General features: G+C 54.9%; 3 protein-coding genes and 1 long non-coding RNA gene across 4 annotated transcripts; 1 reads left to right on the top strand and 3 right to left on the bottom strand.

The window, feature by feature from the left end:
• The first annotated feature begins 1158 nt into the window (after positions 1 to 1158).
• Positions 1159 to 2972, top strand: IL17C (interleukin 17C). Its single transcript, XM_023537706.1, has 3 exons — positions 1159 to 1227; positions 1544 to 1878; positions 2434 to 2972. Exons 1-3 carry the CDS (start codon positions 1225 to 1227, stop codon positions 2693 to 2695), a joined length of 600 nt encoding a protein of 199 aa, XP_023393474.1. The 5' UTR covers positions 1159 to 1224; the 3' UTR covers positions 2696 to 2972.
• A 2419-nt stretch (positions 2973 to 5391) lies between these two features.
• LOC105299919 (cytochrome b-245 light chain) lies at positions 5392 to 13061 on the bottom strand. The gene is made up of 6 exons (XM_011371891.2): positions 12928 to 13061; positions 8117 to 8186; positions 7521 to 7595; positions 7157 to 7240; positions 6474 to 6555; positions 5392 to 5810 (listed from the first exon to the last, which is right to left on the bottom strand). The coding sequence occupies exons 1-6, from the start codon at positions 12983 to 12985 to the stop codon at positions 5595 to 5597; spliced, it is 585 nt and encodes a 194-aa protein (XP_011370193.1). The 5' UTR covers positions 12986 to 13061; the 3' UTR covers positions 5392 to 5594.
• On the bottom strand, positions 8612 to 12913 carry LOC111746639. The gene is made up of 2 exons (XR_002783208.1): positions 12137 to 12913; positions 8612 to 11939 (listed from the first exon to the last, which is right to left on the bottom strand). It is a non-coding gene; the product is annotated as an uncharacterized LOC111746639 (long non-coding RNA).
• A 1261-nt stretch (positions 13062 to 14322) lies between the features above and the next one.
• MVD (mevalonate diphosphate decarboxylase) lies at positions 14323 to 22448 on the bottom strand. Its single transcript, XM_011371890.2, has 10 exons — positions 22284 to 22448; positions 20280 to 20350; positions 19737 to 19851; positions 19340 to 19486; positions 18156 to 18355; positions 17772 to 17846; positions 17323 to 17541; positions 16804 to 16919; positions 15724 to 15832; positions 14323 to 15074 (listed from the first exon to the last, which is right to left on the bottom strand). The coding sequence occupies exons 1-10, from the start codon at positions 22351 to 22353 to the stop codon at positions 14994 to 14996; spliced, it is 1203 nt and encodes a 400-aa protein (XP_011370192.1). The 5' UTR covers positions 22354 to 22448; the 3' UTR covers positions 14323 to 14993.
• Between the last annotated feature and the right edge of the window lie 259 nt (positions 22449 to 22707).

The raw sequence follows: 22707 nt of genomic DNA, 5'->3' as shown, positions 1-22707 counted from the left end.
TAACCACTACACTACGGAGCCACTCCCCTCAGCTGGACATTTTAGACCAAGGGTCCCCAACTCCAGGTACTGGTCCGTGGCCTATTAGGAGCTGGGCCGCACAGCAGGAGGTGAGCGGCAGGCTATGAGCTAAGCTTCATCGGTATTTGCAGCCGCTCCCCAGCACTAGCATCACCGCCTCAGCTCTACCTCAGATTATCAGGTACTAGATTCTCATAGGAGCATCGGTCCCTGGTGCCAAAAAGGTTGGGGATTGCTGTGTTAGACTCTGATTCAAGAGGACCAGGGCAGGCAAGGTCCTCAGCCTTTGCAAGATCTGGCTCCAAACTCTCTCCTTTTCAGGATAACAAAGGCACCCCCCCAGCACTCTCCTTCCCAGCCAGCAGCACTGAGTGGTGGGGCACAGATAGGCTTCTAGGGCCTCCTTGAATAAAGCTTCCTAGGGTCCACTGTACCTAAGTTTCCAAGGCATTCTCACCCCCTTCATGTCAGACTTTTTAGCTTGAACTTTTGTTGAATAAAACCACAGGAGCCCAAATGGAAACCTGAAGACGCTCACTGTCCCAGCCCCCCACGTCTCTCCTGGAACATTTCCCCCATGGGCAGAAGGGGAAAGACACTGGTGTCCACCTGATCTTGATCATCTTAGATAAAAAATGGAGCCAACCTCATATACACTGACAGGGGACAGGAGAAAACCCTGGAGGAGCGCTGTGCCATGGCGTGGGATGAGCAACCCCGCCCCAGGTACCCAGATTACTAGGTCCAGATATCAAAAACATATAAGTGGAATCAAAACAGCAAATTGCAAAAGAATACTCAGCCTGTAAAACCCTTTTACAGAGGGTTTGAGAATGTCACAGGCAAGACCTGTTTACAGCTCCATCTACAGGTGCTTAGCCTGGGATAGGGTCCCTCTAGGTGAGGGAGGAAGGGTAACAGAATACAGTGACAATTTGGTGGGAGTGAGAGTGGGGCTGGAGTTGAGGGTGGGCCTGGCCCGCCCTGAGCTGGGGAGGAGAGGAAGGTGGGGAGGGGAGGAGGAAGCAGCAGCTGGGCACTTCCCAAGGAGGAAGCGGTGCAGGATTTTCCCCAGGTGTGGCTGAAGTATAAAGGGCGCTGTGAGCCGGCCACTGCCAGGTGCACCCCAGGACCACAGCCAGGTGTGTCCTGGACTGCCACCAGGGACATACCAGCCGCTCAGGCCCAGCCGCCACCACCACAATGGTGAGCCTCTCCCCACACACCCACCTGGACAGTGTTATCTGGCCCAGAAGGGTTGGCGGTTTCCTGAACCCCAAGCTAAGGATGTTGGGATGAGGTCCAGGAAGCCCCCCAAATCTTGAGGCAGGAGCCAGGACCCAGGAGCCCTGGTGTGCTGGAGAGCTAGGGCTAAGGGGCTAGCCTTTCTGAGCTTCAGTTTCCCCAGCTATGAAGGGTGGGTTGTACCCCAACTTTCCATAGGGAACAGGGAAAGTCGGAGTGGCAGCAAGGTGCCCCCTTCACTGGGCACTCCCTGACCACCTACCACCTGTTCCATCAGCTCTTCTCTGGCCTCCTGCTTCTGTTCTGGCTGCCTGCCACCCTGGCCCACCATGGAACCTCACTCTGGAGAAGCCCCCACGCCCACACCCATGGGACCCCACGCTGCTACTCAGCCGAGGAGCTGCCCCTAGGCCAGGCCCCAGCACATATGCTGGCTCGAGCTGCCAAGTGGGAGCAGTCTTTACCTGTAGCCCTGGTGTCCAGCCTGGAGGCGGTGGACCGCAGGAAGCGGCATGAGAAACCCCAGGCTGGGACCCGGTGCCCAGTGCTGCGACCCGAGGAAGTATTGGAAGCTGACATCCACCAGCGCTCCATCTCTCCCTGGAGATACCGGTGAGGACTGTGGGGGCTCCCTGGGCACTGAGATCTCTGCTGTGTGGCATTGGGCTCCCTTCCTTCTCTGGGTACTGGCTTCCTGAACCTTCCTGAACCTCAGTGTTTTCACCTGTTAAATGGGATAAGTATGCTGACCTCCATACAGCCAGCCCCCATGGGAGGTGGGGCTCCATCAGATGAGCTCCTCCTTTCCACTCTTATCTCCAAGATCTTAGCCCAGACCTTGGGTATCAGGGTCACTTGGGAAAATTCTGAAGTCCCCATTTGAGCCCCTATAGAGATTGGGCTAGGCCCAGTGGGGACGGACGGGGCTTCTGGAAGCCCTCTACCCCAGCTTCTGTGCTCTGGGAGAGCACTGGGGTCACGGGTCATCTTCACCCAGTGAGCATCGACTGCATGCCAGCCCACTGGATGCCCTGCACCATCCTGATGCCTCAGCCCTCAGGCCAGCAGCACCCCTGAGCACATGAGGCAGCCATGGGGGGTGGGTAGGAAAAGAGGGATGCACCCGTCAAGGCTCTGGGGCTCAGCTTCATCCATCTGTCCCTTTAGCGTGGACACGGACGAGAGCCGCTACCCGCAGAAGCTGGCCGTTGCCGAGTGCCTGTGCAGGGGCTGCATCAGCACCAAGACCGGCAGAGAGACTGCTGCTCTCAACTCCGTCCCGCTGCACCAGAGCCTGCTGGTGCTGCGCCGCCGGCCCTGCTCCCAGGACGCCACGGGGACACCCACTCCCGGGGCCTTCGCCTTCCACACCGAGTCCATCCGTGTGCCCGTCGGCTGCACCTGCGTCCTGCCCAGGGCGGCGTGGTGACTGCCAGCCTCAGCTCTTCCCCCCTGGGATCACCTCCCAGACTGGACAGTGGGGATCTCTCTGTGGAGAGGGTCCCTCCTATTTATGAGTATTTATTGGTTATTTATATGCCCTAAGTGACTCTGCTTCCACTGCCCGGGATCCCTGGGCAGGTACCAGGGCTCTGGGCCTCTGGTTTGAGCTAAGAACAGTGGAGACCAGCCACTGGAAGGACCAGGTGACTCTGTGCTGATCGGGCCCCACCTGGATACTCAGACACCCTGTCACAAAAAGTTGGACTAGAAAGAACCTTGTTACTCTTCTAGAACTTCTTAAAACAACAGAAAAGGTGTTCTGCTGGTTCCCAGCTTGGCGGTCCCCCTGAGCTCCCCTCATCCCCTCATCCTATCACTGGTCTCAGGCTGGTCCAGGCCACCCCAAGCTCCTAATTCCCAGCCCCCCTGTATTTCTAAAACAATTATTTATAGTAAATGTAAATATGTTATTATATATGGTAAATGTAAATATTAAATTGATAAACAGCCCCCAGAGCACAGCATTGAATGGCACAGATGTAGGGATGAAAGCACCCTTCTCACCCTCACCCCTGCCTGGCTGGCAGCCAGCTGGTCCCACAGGGGCAGCCGCAGGCCCGATTCTGGTATATCCTTCCAGGAAGGTCTCTGCATAAACCCCTAGTGCATCCAGGATGGGGGAAAGGCTTTGAACAGAGTGGAACAGAGGCGTGCCGTGCTGGCACCTGTGGTTTCCACCTGGTGATACCTCCTAGTGATAGCTCTGGGTCCCAGGGATGGGCCTCCCTCCCACAGCCCAGCGGTGATGTAGGCAGGCCCTCCTGTACCTACCGGCCAAGGGCGTGACCGGGCCTGTGCTGTGACAGTGAGCACCTACGGACATACCTCTCTGCCTGAGGAACAGGTGTTTCTGAGGGTAACTCCTAGAGGGTGTCAGCTCAGTGGGGCATCGCTGCAGGTGTCTGAGTCATTATCCTCCAGCCCCAGCAGAGGCCCAGGCAGTTCCAAAAGCCAGTGCCGTGGCCTGGACACCAGCTCGGGCTTCTGTTCATTGTTGGCAACCTGCCAGTCTAGGGGCAGCAAAGCTAGCTAGCACCCCCAGGCCAGGTGCCCCACTGGCCACCTGATGACCTGGCCTGTACTTTCACTATATGGTTCCTGGATTAGCACATTTGGCATGTTAAAATTGAAGGCATTTAGTTAAGGATCCCAGGAGTGCGTGTCCTCAGCAGTTGTGGAAGGGGCCTTGGGGTAGTTCTGGCTCAGATACAACCCCCTGTGGAGCCTCAGTTTCCCCATCTGTAATGCATAGGCCCAATCGATTCTAAGGGTTCCTTGGGCTGCGGGGGCAGGGGGGCTGCTACAAGGCCGTTGTCAGCATCTCCCTGCCTGGCCAATCATTTTCACCTACTGATTAACACCTATTATGGGCAAGCACCCAGGAAGAGGGGCCGGGTGATCTTTGTCTTGAGCCTGGAAGGACTGAGGGCTCAGTACCTATTTATGAACTGGGAATAGGGCAGTAAACAAAATGGACGGATCTCTGCCTGCCCGCATGCAGGTGACCGACCACCACAGAACAACCAGTAAAGTGCTTGGTCGGTTAGCGGTGAAAGAATTAAGGACAGCGAAGCAGGGAAGCGGGAGGGACTGCAATTCCAAACCGGTTCAGGGGAGCTCCCCCTGGAGGTCACCTGAGCAAAGGCCAGATGGCCAGCCAGGGACCTGTGCTCCGGGCAGAGGGAACAGCCCGTGCAAAGGCCCTGAGAAGGCAGTGTGCCTGTGTCTGATGGTCAAGGGAGGTCACTGTGGCTGGAACCAAGGAAGCAGGAAGTGACCGTGGGGTTTAGGTATAGAGGGTGTCCATCCTGGGCTGTGGAAGCCTGTGGGTTCTGAGCAGGCACAGGCAGGGTCAGCTGCAGTGCTGGGAATGGCCTGCAAGGAGCAGGGCAGAGTGTGGAGAAGACAAGCGGCAGATTCACACTGAAGACAGAGCCCTCACAGGGTATGAAGTGGATAAAGGGTAAGTCGAAGGGGTCTGAGGTTTTACTGACCTTCTGGAAGGCCGGAGTGGCCATTTTCTGGGGCAGGGCTGGTGCAGTGGTGTTGGCCCTAGAACATTAGAGGACCCCCAGTTTTGAAAGTAGGATTTGCTGAGAGGTGGTAGGGCAAACAGGAGGTGAGGGTTTAAAGGACTTTTCCAGACTTCGGGGGAGTGGGTACCTGGGGAGAACCCACCGAGGAGGAAGGAGCTTCCTAGCTAGGGCGTGAGCTGAAGCCAGGCAAAGCTTGGGGGCCACAGGGGTTCCTGCTTGGGAAGCAACAGGCAGCGACCAGGAGGACCACGCCCAGCCCTGGTAAGAGAGAGAGAAAAAGAGAGGAATAGAGATGGGGGCTCGGGGAGAGAGAGAGAGAGGCGTGTGTTTGCAGCCTCAGGACTGAAGAGGCAGGGCAGGTCTGAAGCCTTGCCCTCCGGTTGGCCTAGCCATCTGGGGTGACACCAAGATGAAAGGGCACGAAGGTGAAGGCCTGCTGGGCTCCCTGCCCTCTCCCTTGCTAATCCGCTTTACCTCTTCTCTCGGCCCCTTGGGTGAGTCCGAGCAGGTCCAGGAGAGCTGGCGAGGGCACACACACTCCCTCCTCCCGGGCCCAGGAGTTTCATTTCCAGAGTAGAAACTCAAATACTTGGAATTCCAGATACTGTATTTCATGAACTAGCAGATGCTCCATAATTTCTGGAGAAGGATGACAGGCTGCTTCGAATGACACCAAAAGGGGGCCTGTGGTTCTGCAGGGCAGGAAAGGGGGTACCCTCTGGGTTTGGGTGCCCCCCCAGAAGAGCTACTGGAGACAGCAGCCACTCGGGGAGCAGCTCACGGTGTCTGTCACACGACCTCATCTGTCACTGGAATGGGGTTTTCCTGGGGGCCGCTGGGAGCCCCTGCCACCACCTCCTCCCCTTCCTCGCTGGGCTTCTTGCGGGCCTCAGCGGGCGGCCGGGGCGGGGGGTTGCTGGGCGGCTGCTTGATGGTGCCTCCAACCTGTGGCCGCTCTTTGGGCTTGGGCTCGATGGGGGTCCACTGCTCACCACGGGTGGCTGCCTGCAGGACACAGAGGGGCTAGGCCTATGAGCCTCCAGGGACTGCCCCCACACTGGCCCCTGCCTCTGCACTCCCTGACCCACCAGGGTACGGAGCAGTACCAGGTCTGAATCCAATAAGACTTGAGGGGACTGCAGCTCAGAGAGGTTAAGTGACTGGCCTGAGGCCACACAGCAAGGACCTGGCTCTGCCTGACCCCAAACTGGAGCTATTCCACCATGCCAGGATGGTTCCATGGGGTAGGCAGGGGGCAAGGAATCCCTGGGTTTCTGAAAGATCCCTTGGGGACCACTTCCAGATACACATTCCCAGGCTCTCCCCGGGAGCAGGACAGAGAGGCCAGACCTGTGTGTCCATGAGTTAGGAGGCCAGGCAGCACACATGGTGGGAGAGGCCCAGTAGAGCAGCCAAGGAGGGCAGGGGCCCACTCACCCTGGACCCATCCTGGACTGGAGCCTCCCCGAGGGCACTAGACCTGCTGGGGGGTGAAAAGTGTGCAGCACAGGGAACTTGCTAAAGTGCACTCAGGCCCCTTGGGTCACCACTGTCCCCATTACAGATTGAGCAAGGACACAGGCTCCTGGCCTTGGCTCAGTCTACAGGAGGCTGCAGGGGCTGAGGAGCTGAGCATCAGCGGGGCTGACCACAGACCACAACACTCACCAGCAGATAGATGACGCTCGCAATGGCCAAGCAGGCTGTGCCCAGGATGGTGGCAAGCAGGAAGCCAGCCGGTACTGAGAGCCTGGGGGTGGGTGGGAGGATGGGAGACTCAGAAGGGCAGTCAGAAGGAGTCTGCAGGGAGCTAGGTCTTGGGCAGAGGCCACAAGATACCAGGACAAAACAGACCGTAAATGTGCTGTCCCCAGGACAAGTGGATGGAGGGGACACCTGGCTCTGCCAAATGCTGGGCTTTTAAGTTTGGGCCCCTGGAGCTATACTCTGCCTTTACTTGTACCCTAACAATCTTGGGATCCTTGCTCTTGGCCCCAGCTGCCATGCTGGGAGGTCCCAGCAGCTGCAGAGGCACGTGGGTGTTCCAGCCTGCTGCAGTCACCACCTGACACACGTGTTAGGCAGCCTGCAGAAGCACCCAGCTGTGCCCCATCAACCCCAGAACCCTGACTGTTCCTGATGTGAGCTACTAAGGTTCGGGGCAAATTCTTATGCAGCGAGAGATGAGGACTACAGGTTCAGAGAGCCTCTGGCAGAGCCCGGGTCCTGGCTTTTGTCTGGAAAAACAGCTGGGCAAAGAGGGGCCTGACTTGCCCCTCCTGTCCAGGCCAGTCCAGTTGGAAGGATCTACTCCAGGGTGCTCCTGAGCCTGAGAATGGGCGGGGACTCACCCGAGGTGCAGGAAGGCACGGAAGTAGTAATTCCTGGAGAGGGGCCCGAACAACTTCACCACTTTCGTCATGTACTTCTGTCCACTAGGCCGAGGGACGGGGGGAAGACAGACTGAGTCCTATTTGGTACCCTACCCCGCCCCACCCCCACCTCAGAGCACCCTAGCTTCTTCCCTTTCAGAGACCATGGGGCCACAGCAGTTAGGCGGACACCAGTCTTGGTTTGCCCAAGAGGGCAAACGGGTTGGTGCTAGAGCTTCAGAGGGATGGGACTAGGCTCCTGCAGAGTTCATTGCCTAGTGTCCCGCCCTTGTGAGTTCCACTCAATCCCCCGGGATGGACCCCAAGCAAATGGGGGACTCACCATCTCTCCATGGTGGAGCCCTTTCTCCTCTTCCCCCGGGGGTACTCCAGGAGGCAGATGAACACACCTGCCACGCTGAGGCTGCAGTTAAGGAATAGCCAGCGTCAGCCGTCTCTTTGCCGATGAGAAATAAGAGAGGTACGGCAGTGGCCTGGGTCACAGCCGGGGAACAACTAGGTGAGATTCCACAGGTCTGGCCACTTCACTGCCTGTCCTGCCTTGGTTTCCAGAGGGCCTGGAACAGCTGGCTTCAGGGCAGGAGGGGACAGAGGGGGCCCAGCCTGCTCTGACAGAACTGGGCAAGCCCACCGGGGTGGCTGATAGAAAAAGGTGCAGAGGGGATCCCTGGGGGTGCTGACACCTCCCACCCCCTCGCCAAGATGCAGGCAAGTTGCTCCCCTGATGAGCTTTGGCTCCCAACACTGCAGCTGAGCCCATCCTGAGAGTCTAAAGGGCCTGGGGATGTGAGCAGCACTCTGCAAACCGTGAAACACTGTACCCCCAAAGGCAGTGAAACCTTTACCCCCAGCCTACTAGTGCTGCTCCCAGCGGTGTCTCACCCCTACCCAGTTTTGGGGTTTACAATGGGAGGATACATGGAGTAAGCGCCAAAGTACCATTGGGTGAACTGGCCGGCAGTGGCCACGATGCCACCCGTGATGAGGACTGTGGGCAGAGGAGAAGCGGGTTAGTAGGAGCCCCCCACTAGTAGGAGGGGCATGCCTCCACTCTATCCCCGCAGGATTGGGGATCGCATGGGGCTCTGGTCACCTCCCCTTGTAATGCCCCCTCCCGTGGCTGGGCCACCAGTCCCCCAAGGAGCTACCCTCAAGTCCATCAACACTTTTGCCCAGTAAGAGGACCCAGGTGCCTGCAGACCCACAGATAATGAGGGACACAGAGGAAGTGGCACAGGAGCTGGACGAGGGGCTGAAGGAGCCAGGCACTGATGGAGCCTGGAGCCGAGCCTATGTCCCAGGAGTTGTGCGGGGAGAGTCGGCTTCTGAGCCCTGAGCAGTTTGAAATCAAACAGCTCAGTGGCATTAAGTACATACACACTGTTGTGCAACCATCACCACCATCCATCCCCAGAATTTCCAGCAATTTATTGAGGTATAATTATTACACATGGTAAAATACACAGGTATAAGCTTGATGACTTTTTACACATGTGTACCCCAGGTGACCTCCACCCAAGTCAAGATTCCCATCATCCCAGAAAGTTGTCTCAGGCTCCTGTCAACACTGGAACCCTAGATCTGGCTTCTTTTGCTCAATGGAAGGAAGGCTGTCAAGGTCATTCATGTGGTTTGGGTGGATCACTAGCTTGCTCTTTTCCTTATTAAGTAGTTTTTTATGGTATGAATCAACCACGATTTATCCATTCTTTCGTCTTTGGGAATTTTCAGTTGCTTCTAGTTTTTGGCTATCATGAATAAGCTGATATAGATGAATTTTTTTATATGTTAATCAACCTGAGGGTGAATTTAACAGATTTTATTGACTATGATTACGGATAATTGGAACTTATTTTATCTTATTTTGTGTTTTCTCTTTAACAGGTGTTTTTGTTGCTTCTCCCGTCTCCTGCTGACTTGATCAAATTTTGCTTTTCAAATTCCTCTTCCTGAACCACATGTGGACTTTAAAATGTTTAACTTCAATCTCATTCTCAAATTACCTATTATTATTAATTATTTACAGTCAATACTTAGTCACCAATGTCTTCATTCTTGCATCCCAGTCTTTTCTTCTGGATTCAAAATTCAACTTTCCTCTTTCTGAAGTACATCCTTTAGTAGTCCTTTCCGTGATAGTATGTTAGCAGCAATTCTCTGGATATCTGAAAATGCCCTCATTCTGGAATGATGGTTCATCTGGATATTGAATTTATGTTTTTGTCTCAGCATCAAAGATATTATTCCATTGTCTTCTGGCATCTATTACTGATGATGAGAAGTCTGAAATTAGTCTGATACTAATCCATTTTTTTCTCTGGTAAATTTAAAGACTCTCTTTAATGGTCTGTAATTTCGTTACAGTGTGTCCAGGAAGGGATTTGTTTTCCTTTATTCTATAAGGAACTTTGTTTTCTCCTTCAGTTCTGGAAATGCTCACCCATTTCCCCTTCTATATTGCCTCCCTCCATTCTATTGATTCTCTCTTCTGGAACCCCCATTACACATATGTTGCATCTTTTTGTACTATTGTACATGACTTAACTTCTTTTAGCTACATTCGGTGAGGCTTCCTCAGATCCATCTTCCACTTCGTTAATTCTCTCTTCATCTCTTTATAGATAATTTATCCATTAACCTTTAATGACTTTATATATTTTTATTTCTAGACATCCTATATTAGTTATTTTTCCATTGTCCTGTGTAATTTTCTATTCTTCTATCTCCTTGAACAGTTTTAAATATACCCATATGTTTAAGAATGTACACATATTCTCAAGTCTTTTCCAAATGGCACTGGTAGTTCTAGTTCTAAGGAGGCACATTCTCCTGTTTATGGTGTCTGCTTCCTCAAATGGTGGCTATGTTTATGAGCTGTGCCCAGCAGTGTCTGCTTTTGTGTGACAGTCTGTGTACCCTGGTTGAGGAAATGCCCTTATAGAACAGTTTCATATTTGCCTCTGCTGGAGGCCTAAGGGTTTCTCCAGTTCTGAATCGAATTTATCTGCATTTTTTGGTCAGTGGTCTTTACAGCACAGGGTAGGGCAGATTCAGCCCTCACCCTATGCACAACACGGGTCTGAGTTTTCGGGGGTTTTGTCTTGTTCATTACTTTTTTTATCCAGGCAGATGGCGCGCTTCCTTGCGGAGTGGGGAGAGGAGGGACAGTTTTTAATTTGTTTATAAAGCAGTCTTTTCCAGCTCTGGCCTGAGGCATGCACCTCACTTTCAGACTTTTTCACACAGAGACCCCAAAATCCCACTTGGTAAAAGCCTGAGCCCCTGCTGGTCCCAATTCTCCAGGTACCCCTTCCTTCCACCCCAGCCCATCCATCACCTTGAAACTTTACTCTGCTTTTGTGGCCAGTGGATTTCCTATTCTTGGAGTTGAGTTCAGCTACATATTAACTCTTGGTTTGCTCATTAGCACTTCTGTGAGTTGGAAGAAGGAAGGGCAGTCCATTCACCTTTGGGGGTATAATTTTCCCATCCTGAACCTCAATTTTGCTGCTTGCCATCCGCAAAAGGGGAGCAAAGACACCACTGGCTCACCAGGGAAGCGTGAGGGCTGACAGAGCACTACTGTGTGCAGGGCCTCTTGTAGGTGTAGGCATGCAGTGGGGCCAAGACGGATAAGGCCTCAGCTCTCATGGGACTTACAAACTCAGGAGGGGATAAAAATAAACATCAGAAAGTGGTGAACTAGAACGGGGCCTATGACCGAGGTCTAGGTGCTCTAGAAAGACTTCTGAGCAAGTGACATCTGAGCTGAGAAATGAATGGAGGAGCCAGCCACAAATGCTTTAGACTATAGAAGCCACTTCTGCAAAGGCCCTGTGGCATGCCTGGGAAATCTGAGAACAGAGAGGAGGCCTGTAAAGCTGGAGTGACAGAGAAGGGAGGGGTGCAGGGGCAGAGCAGTCAGAATTTGGCTTTTAGTCTTCGCAATGGGATCCACTGAAGAGTTTTCAGCAGGAAGTGACAATCCGATTAGATGGGATTTTCTACAATAAAAAAGAAGCCTGCTGGATACAGCGGCTACTTAGTAGGGCCTAGCCAGGCCTGAGCAATCTCAGGTGGCTACATTTATAGTGAATCAGAAAAAAAGTAAGAGGAGGAACTCAGAGTGGGGAGGGCCCTGGGAGACCTTTCAACAAATGGCCTCATTTGATGGTGGAGGAAACCGAGCTGCACCTTGGCTCTCTAGGCCCCAACTTCACTGTTTGTAAAGTGGACGAAAGAACAACTCTGGGCTCATGACACTATGGACAGTAGCTAAGACGAGGAAAGAACAACCTGCACGCAGTGGGCACGCCATGAACAGGGGTGTTGGAGGGTCACTGTCGGTACCCACGAGGACTGGAACCCAGGGCTCTCAGAGAGCTACCCATTTGGTGCCCTCTGTCACCTTCTACTTTTTGGGGGTGAGGTGGGAGTTGAGGAACTGTGGGAGCAAGGGAGGCTGGTCTGCAGTGGTCTAAGGGCTCACAGACCGTGGCAGGCAAGGGAACAGCCTGGGGACAGCTCTGGGGAGAAGCGAGGAGAATTATCTGACTCACTGAGTTCTTACCCACTCTAGAGGCCAAAAGGGGGGCGACCTGCCTGGACACAGAACAGACCACTGGGCCTCATACCTTAAAGCTGCCCACACCAAAATGTGATCTTAGAGTTCCGGGGCCAGGGGGACTTCATCTGTATCTGCTCCCTTCCCTCCCAGAGCTTCACCAGGCTCCTCTGATCCCTACATGGGGCGGGAGACTCAGGGTGGGTCCCAAGGGAATGGTGGGACCCTCCTCATCACCACATTCCCCACAGACTTCTCACCCACCACTGGGTGCAGGTCCTTTCTGGGAGTGGCAGGTCCACAGAGGCAGGCAGAGCCTCTGGGCAGCTTCCTCTTGCCTCAGACCCTGTCTGGGCCCAGCCTCACCCACTCACCCTGAGAGGTTCCCCTTTCGAGTACAGTACAGGGGTGCGGATCCTACTGTGCCTTCGACAAAGCGCCTGAGCTCAGGCTCAGGGTGACTGGGGGCCTGCCATCCTTCCTCAAAAGCAGTCTCTGAGAGTGAGCTGAGAAGTCCCTCTGGGCAGTTTTAGATGTCCCGTGAAGACTCAGGGCTGGGGAGGGAGCCCCTTGCAACTCCTGGGCCTAAGTTCCACTCCAGGGCAGGAGGGGCGGAGTGAGCGGGTCCCACTGGGTTTTCCAAATCGGAGGGTGTTGACTCCCCGGAAACCACCGAGGGGACGGCCTCCTCCCCCAGGACTGCAACTTCCTCTATTCGCAGGAGGTCCGGGCTGAGTGGAGGGGTGAAGAGGGGACAGCGGAGGGGAGGAAGGGACGGAAGCGCAGGAGTCTGCCGAGTTTCCCGACCACCTCCGCAGCCCGAGGTCGGGGCTGGGAGGTGCCCCCAACCCCAGGCCCACCTCCTCGCTACGCAGCTTCAGGTCTCCGAAGGAGTCTCGGGGCCCCCACCCGCAGGCTTCAGCTCCCGCCTTTCGGCCCACAGCCTGGAGTCTCTGACCCCTCAGGACCTGAGCTCTCTCGCCCCGTTCCCAGCCCACCCCATCCCTCGGCCCGCAGCCTGGGATCGCAGTGCCCCAACTGCCCTGGCCCGCAGCCTCGGGCAGCTGATTCCCCACAACCCCATCTCCAGACCACTTCCTTGGTCGAAGCCTGGGTTCTCGGCGTCTCCCGCCTCGCTCCGCCTGCCCAGCCCCGTCACACTCACTCAGGCCGGACGCCAGCGCCTGCTCGTTGGCCCACATGGCCCACTCGATCTGCCCCATAGCGGCGACCAACGAGGCTGGTCTCGGCTGGGACACTGAGGACCGTGCGTCCGCTGCCTCCCAGCCCCGAGTTCCGGCCCCGCCCCCTGTCCCCTAGCTCCCCGGGCGCGGCCCCGCCCGTGCCCCGTACCCCCCCGCCCGTTCCGGCCCCGCCCCCTGGCGACAGGCAAGGCAGGCAGGGACACCGAGACTGGTTAGGTGCTCTGGAGTCCTGCCCGGCCCCGCGGGCCCTCTTGCTTGCCAGTCGGGGGGACTCCACTTCACCGCCTCCAGCACCCTCAGAGGCACTGCAGGCCCCACCCACTTAGATGCCTTCTCGGTGCCAGTCGCTTTCCCTGCCAGCTCCCCGCCTGGACAACCTGGGGTGTCCCAAGCATCGCCTGAGAGACTGGGTGCGGGAGGGGTCGGGACAGTGAGGTGGACACCTGCTTCGGACGGCAGAGTCCCTCCAGAATGCTGAGCTACTGAAGGTGCCAACAGGGGCTTCTTTGGAAGGTGCGAGGCCAGGTTCCTAGAAGGGTTTAAAGGTCCAGAGCCTTCATCGTGTCCACTTGGAAAACTCCCCTCCAGGCAGAAGGGCCTCAGACTAGGAGCCTCAGGGCCTAGTGGAGTCCCTCTCTGGAAGTCAGTGCCTGTTACTAAGGTCCCCATTTCCTCATCTGGCCCTGGGCTAGTGCAGGTGTCGGGGGCAACTCTCTGCTCAGACTAAGGGGAGGGAAACAGTATGCAAAGCTTCTGGGAAAATCCAGAATGTAAGTGCTGTGTCCTGTTCCTTTTCATCTCCCTCCTCTGCCCACCCCCTTCAGGGTCTGCAGGAGCAGTGTCTGACCCTGTAGGGAAGAGGCTGGGAACCAGGAAGTGGATCAAAGGGTGCAGGCATCCACCCCTCCTCTTCCTCTAAGCCAACTGTGTTGAAGCTGGGAAAGTGGGGAGTTCAATGACCTGTACACTAATGGAAAAACTCATTAAGAAGTGTGAGCCATTCCAGGGGTCCAGAACCCATAAGCTTCTGGGCTGAGGGGAGTCTTCCCTGATCACACTGCTCCTCCCTGCAAATCTGCTTCCCACTTTTTTTCATGTACTGGGAGCTTAAAGCCACACCCAAACCACATCCCCACACCAGTCAAGAGCCCTAGTGTGGCCCGTGGCCCCAGGGGTGCCTTTGTGCTTAACACCCACCACAGGGCTGGGCAACTGGAGGGGAGCTTTGGGTCAGACGGCATCATCTTCAGGAGCAAATCAGTAAGTGAGCAAGTTCCAAGTTCTCTTCCTGCAGAAGGCACACAGCCCGTGCCCTCCCCAGTGCTGCTCACTGCCACACAGGAACTCTGGTTACATAGAATGCCAGACCCAATCAGCAATGCTGGCTTTATTCCCAGTGGCCAATTGATGGGGTTCTCATGTGACTGCACACCTTGGCTCCCCCACCTCCTGCTGGAGTCACATTCCTTCTTTTTATGAAGAAGCATTCCATCCACACCCAGTGGCCTGAGCTCTGGCAGAGGAGTTAGGACGGACATGTTCAAAGCACTCTGTGGCAGGCTCTTGAGGCTGCAGAGGTTGCTTCCTTCGCAGTGACCAGTCTTTGAGCTCCAAGGAGGGATGCCAATTCCCCACCATCTCTGGTGCCCAGCTCCAGCTGTGGGCAGTGGGAACTGCCCCAGTGGGAATAGGGCCAGAAATCCTTCACTGGGACACATGGCAGCTCGCCCCCATCAGCTGGGTCCTCCAGGTCCCACATCCGATCCCAGCTCTCATCTCAGCACTTCATTGGTACAGGTGGGGAAGGTGAGGCACTTGGTGGGAGGCCCGCTTCTGACCACCTAGGTGCTTGCAGGTGGTCATTCCAGTGCCCCCACTCAGCCACGGCACTCTGCTGGGCCTGGGACCTAGCGGCCACCCACCAGTCCCAACAAACACACCCGTGCTGCTGCCACACCCATCTCCCCAGTCCCAGCAAAGTGGCCCCTTCTCCAAGTGGTGGCCAGGACTCCTGCTGAGGAAGCGGTCAAGCTGTTGGCTTTGGCAAGCCGTCGGGGCCCAGGAGGTGAGCATGAGGGTCATCCAGGATTTGAGGCCCGGGCCCTACCTGGCAGGTAGAGAAATCAATGTCAGGTCAGGGTGACAAGGAGAGACAGGCGTATTCCCACCCTCCCAGGTAAGTGCAGATCAGAAGCTGACCACCTGTGTAGTGACACCCTGACCCTGTGCCCAACTCCCTCAGGCAGAGCTGCATGGTCTCTCAGCCTCTGTCGCCCAGACTCAGGTGAAAGGACGAGATCGGGGCTTACACACACAAGGTCGTGGGGACTTGGAATTTCATAATCTGAGTGAAATCCCAGCTAACCCACTCTGAGCAGGGATCCTGATCCAGTTCCAGTGGATGAGCCCTGAGGGACCCTAGGTCTCCACATTCCTAGCCCCCCCCTCCCCCCTCAGCACTAGGAACACTGTCCCACACGTCACAGGGTGTCCTGAAATGTCCACTTTGAGAGCAAGAGAGTGAAACGAACCACTGTGGACCAGATGCCTTGAAATCGGAAGTGCGCTCCTGTATTTACTGTTATTCTTAGCAGCTCAGTTTTCTACCCCAGAAAGTGGGGGCGAAGGGAGCCCCTTCACCCAGACACACCAGGTCTGAGCCCTTGAGGCCAGTGTGCTGGACAGGGCCCTCCCCGGGTGTACTAGGTCGCAGGGGCCCCCAGGCTCCGGGGCTGGGGGCCAGTGCCAGGCCTCACCTGAGTGGCAATGATGTATTTGATGCCGCCGGGGGTAGGATCCATGCTTAGCGCAGCTTTAAGCTTGTCTGAAAGCGGGGCAGGCCTCACAGGCAGTCCCTTCAGAAACCTGGGGAAAGGAAGGCAGGAGTGTGCTGTGCGTCCATTAACAGGAGGTACGCAGAACTCAGACCCAAGATAGGAAGGGGTGTGACTACCAGTAGATACGGGGTTTCTTTTAAGGTGATGAAAAGTTCTGAAATCAGACAGTAGTGCTGGTTGCATAACACTGAACATACTTAATGCTGCTGAATTGTACACTTTAAAGTGATTAAAATGGTAAATTTCAAGTAATATGTATTTCACCATACACACGAAAAAACTGAGCAGCAATGACCAAGGGCCTGGCCGGGGTCACTGTGAGAGAAGGGTTTCAGGAAACCTACCTGAGGTTTTGAGTTCATCCCTGGCCTGTGGCTACAGCTCCGCCCAGTGGGGGTAACATAAGAAAAAATGCCTCAGTTCAAGAATGAGTCCATTACTGTGCTCCTCAGAACAACAAAACCTGCATATCACCCATTGGGGTGACAAAGGCAATGAGTGCAGAGCTTCTAATGAGGACACTGACGGCCTCTGAGGCCATCATGCTCATGTGGTCTGTCCCATGCACTAAGGAAGTTAGTAATCCAGACTCCCGCCCACTAGACATCAGTACTGGCCCAGCAATGGTGACAGAAAACAACCCCACACACTTTCAACACCCCTAGCAGGAAGGCGTCTCCACATGGAGAAGGGACGATAAGAACAACAGATGGGAAGAAATCTGAATTCTCTGTCTCCACAGCGGGGCGGCGGGCACTGTCCACACGGAGCTGTGATGTTGCATGTGCGTGTCTCTGTGACTATGGGACATGTGATGAAGAGTCCACAGTCCCAGCAGAGCACACTTGGTGACACACTACCTGTGGTCCCCAAGGGGATCAACGCTTCCAGCAGGACTCCCCATTCAGCACCGTGGCCTTAGGTGCGGTCACCCTGATCCAGGCAGGATACCGTGCTCCTCCCTCCACAGCCTCCTAAATGGGGGAACCCACAACTCACTTGTCTCCATTTGACTCAAGGGGGAAACTATGCATCACAACAGCCACAAACTCGGCTACAGTGTCATCCAGGGTGAAAATCACGGCGTTGGGGCCTGCGTCAAACGTGTACGCCACCTGGAACCAGTGCAGTCAATGTGAATGTGTGCACCATGGCTCCACCTGACTTAGACCCCCGTGTCTGCCATGGAGGCCCGGGGCTTCCCACAGTGCCTGTGGGGCCAACCTGAAGTAGAGCAGTGGCACCTCTGGCCGCCAACTCAGGACAAGGGGTGGGGGCCACACCAGTACTTTAGAGTTCAGGCTGCGATCCCTTAGTGGGTCATGCAACCAAAATGAAACAGAGTGAGAAGGAAACTGTCAGCACCTTGTACATAGGAGCATAAATCAGGTTTCGTGGGATTTTGTCACAGACAAGCATGTGCTGGTAAAACCACGTGGGATATGACGTGGTTTTACTGAAGCTCGTAGCCTAAAGCCCACTCTATGGGTTTCCTGTGCTGCCCCAGTCCCACCGTGCCTTGGTCTCTCCGTAGTGGGTGTTGAAGCGGTGCACCAGTTGGATGATGCGCCTGGAGATGTCGTTGAGGTAAGAGATAGGTGGGAAGGTATCCAGGCAGGTGGCATGGCACTGGTTGCTCTCCTTCATGGTCAGTTGGCCAAAGCCCTGGAAGTCCCTCTCTTTGATATAGTGGGTCATCTCTGCCATGTGAGCTGGCACCAGCGCCTCGGCCCGGAACTGTAAGGCATAGGAGTTTCCCAGTGAGGCACTGGCTGCTTCCCAGCCCATCAGCCAGAGCACACACTCCAGGTCAGAGGCCCCCACCCACTCCCAGGCCTTAGGATCTGTACACACATTCCGTACAGCAGATGAGCTCAGCTTTGGAAGATGTGGGTGGAACCCGGCGCGTGTCCTGACATGCAGGTCACACCCTGGGGGACTGGCATCTGCCCCAGCACTGGCCTTACCTTGAGCAGTGGGCTGGTCTCCATGCTGGTCTGCATGCCCACTGTGCTGCTAATCAGCTTCTTCTCACTGTTCACCTGCACAGGGGGAGACAGAGCCTGGACCTTGCCCTAAATACCCATCCTGTCCTTCCCCTTGGCTGGTGTAGATAGCAGGGTGGGAGCCAGCAAACCTCCTGCCCATGGAGGCCTCCTGACCACAGCAGAGATGACGCAGATCTGGGAATGGCAGTATCTAGATCAGCAGCCCCTTCTACATGGGAGTCATTCCTGAATGTTCCACCAAAAGCCTCACCCCTCAGCAAACTTGAGAAGCAGGTGAAACATTCCTTCATCCTGCTCCCAGCTCAGCCCAAGAGGACCCCTCACTCCGCGGTAGTCACTTACCACAAGGATGAGGACTCGGAGTTCAGGCCAGTGCAACTCAGGGGCCACCTGCCGGGCAATGCTGTCCTTCCCATCAGCTCGCTCCCCCATCTGCCACTCCACAAAGCCGCCATACAGGCTCCGGCAGGCACTGCCAGAGCCCCGGCGAGCCACTTCTGAGAGATCACTCTCAACCCCGTAGACTTGGGCCAGGGTAAAGGCTGCAGGCACAGGACGGAGAGCAGGCAGGGGAAGGGGACTCAGATTCAGGAGGCAAGGGGTGCCAGGCCAGGCTGTGTTTAGCACCCCATAAGAATGTGCCCCACAGGAAATTATAAATTCCGAGATGACAATACTTCAGCCACCAGCTACTAAGGTTAGCATTCACTCGTTCACGTGTTTACATATTCAGTGTTCTCAAAGGTGCATGCCAGACATACAAAGACCACTGGAGCCTATTGAGCAAGAGGGGAACCACTTTTGGGGACTCGGAGGACTGAGAACCGAGGGGCTGGAGTTTCTCCAAGGAATGGCACCAAAGGCTTTGAGAGGTACCGAGGCACAGAAGCCTGAAGAATGTGCCCCCTCAGGTGGACCAGCACGTTGGACATGAAGGAGCAGGGCCAAGCCTAATCGAGGGTCTGATGCCAGGACTCAGAGCTGGAGTCCACGAAGCGAGCACTTTGTCCCAACACTGGCACCCGCTCCTGGCCTGGCTCACACACTCCCTGGTCCCCGAGGGTGGTTCAGGCATAGGCACATGAGCCAAGCTGACCCAGTAAGCATTATCCTGGGGTTTTCAATGGGCCACTGGTCTCAGTGGCTATGAGGACAGTGTGAGCCCAATGCCTACCACGGTGGTGACTAGCTTTGCCCCTAGGTGGGGAGGGCCTGCTGGAGAGTGAGCCAACACAGAATATAGCATGCCAGGGTTTCAAGGGAGAGAAATGGATGCCCAATGAGGCTACTGGAGAGTCTGGAGCCAGCTGCACCTGAAGCAGGCTGCACCCCTTGGAATTCTATTATGGAAGCCAAGGAATTATCCCTACTTTCGGCTTAGGACAGTTTGAGGTGGGCTTCTGTCGTGTACAATCTAAAGGGTCCAACACATAGAGCCCTTGGGAGATTTTAACCAAGGCCTCAGCCTCACGTGATGGTGGCTCCCTGAAGGCTGCAAGAGCGTGAGTCTCCCTCTGGGCACCCACCTAGGCAGGCATAGCCTGCGGCTGAGGAGGCCAGGCCTGCGGCCGTGGGGAAGTTGTTCACCGATGCAATATGAACTTTGTAGCTGAGGCTGAGGGGTAGTGGGTCCTTGTCATCAGCACTTCTCCGCTTACGGGCCAGGCGGCGGACTGCGGGGAATGGAGAGACAGCCACTGGGCAGAGCTGCCCCAAAATTCTCCTGCAGACCTCCTTGGGGAAAGCTCCAGACCCAAACCCAGCTGTGCTAATAGGCAACACCCCTATCCCAGGGGCTTGGGAAGCTGGGTGAGGAGCAAAGAGGCAGCAGCACTTGCTGTGCTCTTAGACCCCACCCAGAGCTAGGAAGGGAAGGAACAGACTGGATCTGGCCCCAACATCTCACATGCAACCCCTACTCACTCTCTCTCAGGCAGGCCTGGATGCGCGGCTGCCCTACGTCCACCTTCTGGCCATTGAGCCAAATCTGGTCCTCGGTGAAATCCTTGCTAATGACAGCTGTCGTGGTGGTTTTTAACTGGAAAAGAAAACACAGGGTGACCTCACATGCAGGGGCCCACCAAGCACTCCTTTCTGCTCAGGAGGCCTTTTTTGCCATGGCCCATCACAACTGCCCATTCAGGGACAGGGACAGCCTTGCTGGAGAACAGGAGGTCAAGACCAAGGCAGGAGGGGTCAGGCGGTGGGTAGGCTCGGTCCCAGGCCTGGTCTCCCTACTCATCTCCCACAGCAGAGCCACTGGGCCAGGCATGAAAGTGAAGGGACAGGGCAGAGGCAGCCAGGGGTGTGGGCATGTGCATGCGTGTGAATGAGCATTCCTGACAGTGAGGCATGGAACGGACACTGTTCAAGGACTGGGGATTTATTGCTACCGACTGTTGAACGATAGGTTAACAAAAGTTTAGTAAATATTTATTTTGGTGTTTATTGCCAGTCTACACTAACCTGGTCCTGGTGTAAAGTGACACTCAGAGAGGAGTTGATGGGCAGGATCAGGTCCTCATCTCGCTTTCCCCCTGGAACAGACAACCCACGGCAAGGCCAGTCAGTTTCTCAGCCCTGTAAACCAGGGCGCTATTGCCCCAACCCACTAAAGGCCCACCCCTCCCCACTGGCACTCCCCAGTCACTCCCATTCCCATCCCACAGCTCCCCGATCTGCCTGAACCTTGCTCTCTCACTGCACAATCTAAGTCTTCTTCCTACTGAGCACCCATCTTCAGGAAGCCCTCCTAGATTGCTCCCCACTTCCCACTTCGCTGAGTTCCAGGTCCCAGAGGAGAGCTGGAGGCTAGCCATCTCCGTTTCATTGTTTGTTTTACCTTCTTTCACTCATTTGACAAATCACCTTGGAGTGCCTACCAGGTACTAAGCACCGTTAGGTGTTTGCTTTCTCTTAACAAACAGAAAGAGCCCCAGTTACTGAAATCACCTCAAATCTCCCTGCTCCTACTTCCTGGAGACACTCAGAATCAGCCCACCTCTACTTCTGCCTAGCACTTCCACTCCTGGCACCTCAAGACAAAGTGAACCTTCCTGAAAGTCCAAAATTTCAAAACTTTTTGTTAAGCAACATAGGCCAAAAAATGAACCTTGACCCAAGTCCCATACCTTACATGCACAAAACAAACACACACACACACTCAAAATGGATCACAGACTTAAATTTAAAATGCAAAACTATGAAAGTTTTAGGAAAAAAACTGAAAATCTTCAGAATGTAAGGCTAGGCAAAAAGATCTTACACTTGACACCAAAAGCATTATCCATAAATGGAAAAATAACTGGACTTCACCAAACATTTTTAAACTTTGGCTGTTCGAGAGACTCTATTAAGAAAATGAAAAGACAAGCTACAGAATAGGAGGAAATATTTGCAAATCACATATCCAACAAAAGACTGGTATCTAAGATATATAATGAACTCTCAAAACTCTGTAGTAACAAAGCAAACAATCCAATAAGAATACGGACAAAAGATATTTCACCAAAGAAGACACGCAAATAGCAAATAAGCCCATAAAAAAGTGTTTAGCATCACTGGCCAGCAGAAAAACATGCACTAAAACTACAATGAGGTATCAGCTAAAACAAAAACCAGAGACAATACCAAATGCTGAAAATCAGGATCACATATATATTGTTGGTGGAAATGTAAAATGGTACAGCCACTCGGGAAAACGATTTTAGAGTTTCTTAAAAACTAAAGTCAATATGCAACTACCTCATAATTCAGCAATTGCACTCCAGGGCATTTAACCTAGAAGAATGACAAACTTTTGTTCATGTAAACACCTGTACACAAGTTTATAGTCGCTTTATTCCTAACAGACCAAAGCTGGTCTGCTGCCTTTCAAAGGATGTATGACTAGGCAAACTATGAACTGTCCACACCATGGAAACAGGACTCAGCACTAAAGAAACTTAGCACTGATGCCGCTACCACCTGGACGAACCTCCAGGAATTACAGCGAGTGAAATGAGTCAATCCCAAAATGCCATCTGCTGAACGATTACATTTACGGAGCACTCTTGAAAAAAATACATGCTAGAAATGAAAAGTAGGCCCGAGGTGGCCAGGTGGGCGTGACCATAAGAGCTGAGTACCCCTTGGGGATGGATATCTGTGTGGACCATGTTCACCGAGAATCCAGGGCTCCGGGAGGATGGACGTCCTACGTGGACAGTACCACCCCCCGGGGGGATGGACGTCCTGTGCGGACAGTGTCCCCCAGGTGTCCTGGCTGCAGCGTAGGTCCGGGGCTCCGCAGGCCACACCGCGGGGCCGGGTGAAGGGATGGGGTAAGTGCTCACAACTGCACCTGGACCTCCAGCTGCGTCATCACAAGCGGGGGTGAGCCCAGCCTGGCTGCCGCGGGCCGAAGATACGTCCAGCCCACCCGCGCCGGGCTGTCGCCCCCACGTCCACACTCCCGGCCCATGCACTCACAGTACTTGATGACCGCGATGTTGACTGGCGCGGTGCAGGTCACAGTCACAACCGGCTTCTCGGAGGCCATGGCTGAATTACAAAATGACTCCAGCCCACAGCCATTAGCCTTTCCAACCCGCGGGCCCAGCCCGCCATTCCATTGGCCCAAGCAACCAGCTGTTTTTACGTCGTCCAATCAGTGGCGGGTCTGACCCACGCTCCACCTCTCAGCCAATGAACGTGATCTGACGATGAGCTGCAGACGCTGAGCCCGCCTCACTGTCCCCAGCGGACACGCGCCGGCCCTGCGCAGGCTCGGGGTCGCGTAGGCGCGGGATGTGCGCAGGCGCGGGGAGGGGCCTTCCGGGAGTGCTAGCGGACCCGGTTAAGGACCCAGCTGCGCGGATGCGCGCTTGCGTTAAACGTCCAGCGGCAGAGGAGA

This window comes from Pteropus vampyrus, unplaced genomic scaffold, assembly GCF_000151845.1.
Source record: "Pteropus vampyrus isolate Shadow unplaced genomic scaffold, Pvam_2.0 Scaffold196, whole genome shotgun sequence".
Lineage (NCBI taxonomy): Eukaryota > Metazoa > Chordata > Mammalia > Chiroptera > Pteropodidae > Pteropus > Pteropus vampyrus.
The sequence above is the reverse complement of the archived record's forward strand: the minus strand, read 5'-3'. Positions and strand labels throughout refer to the sequence as shown.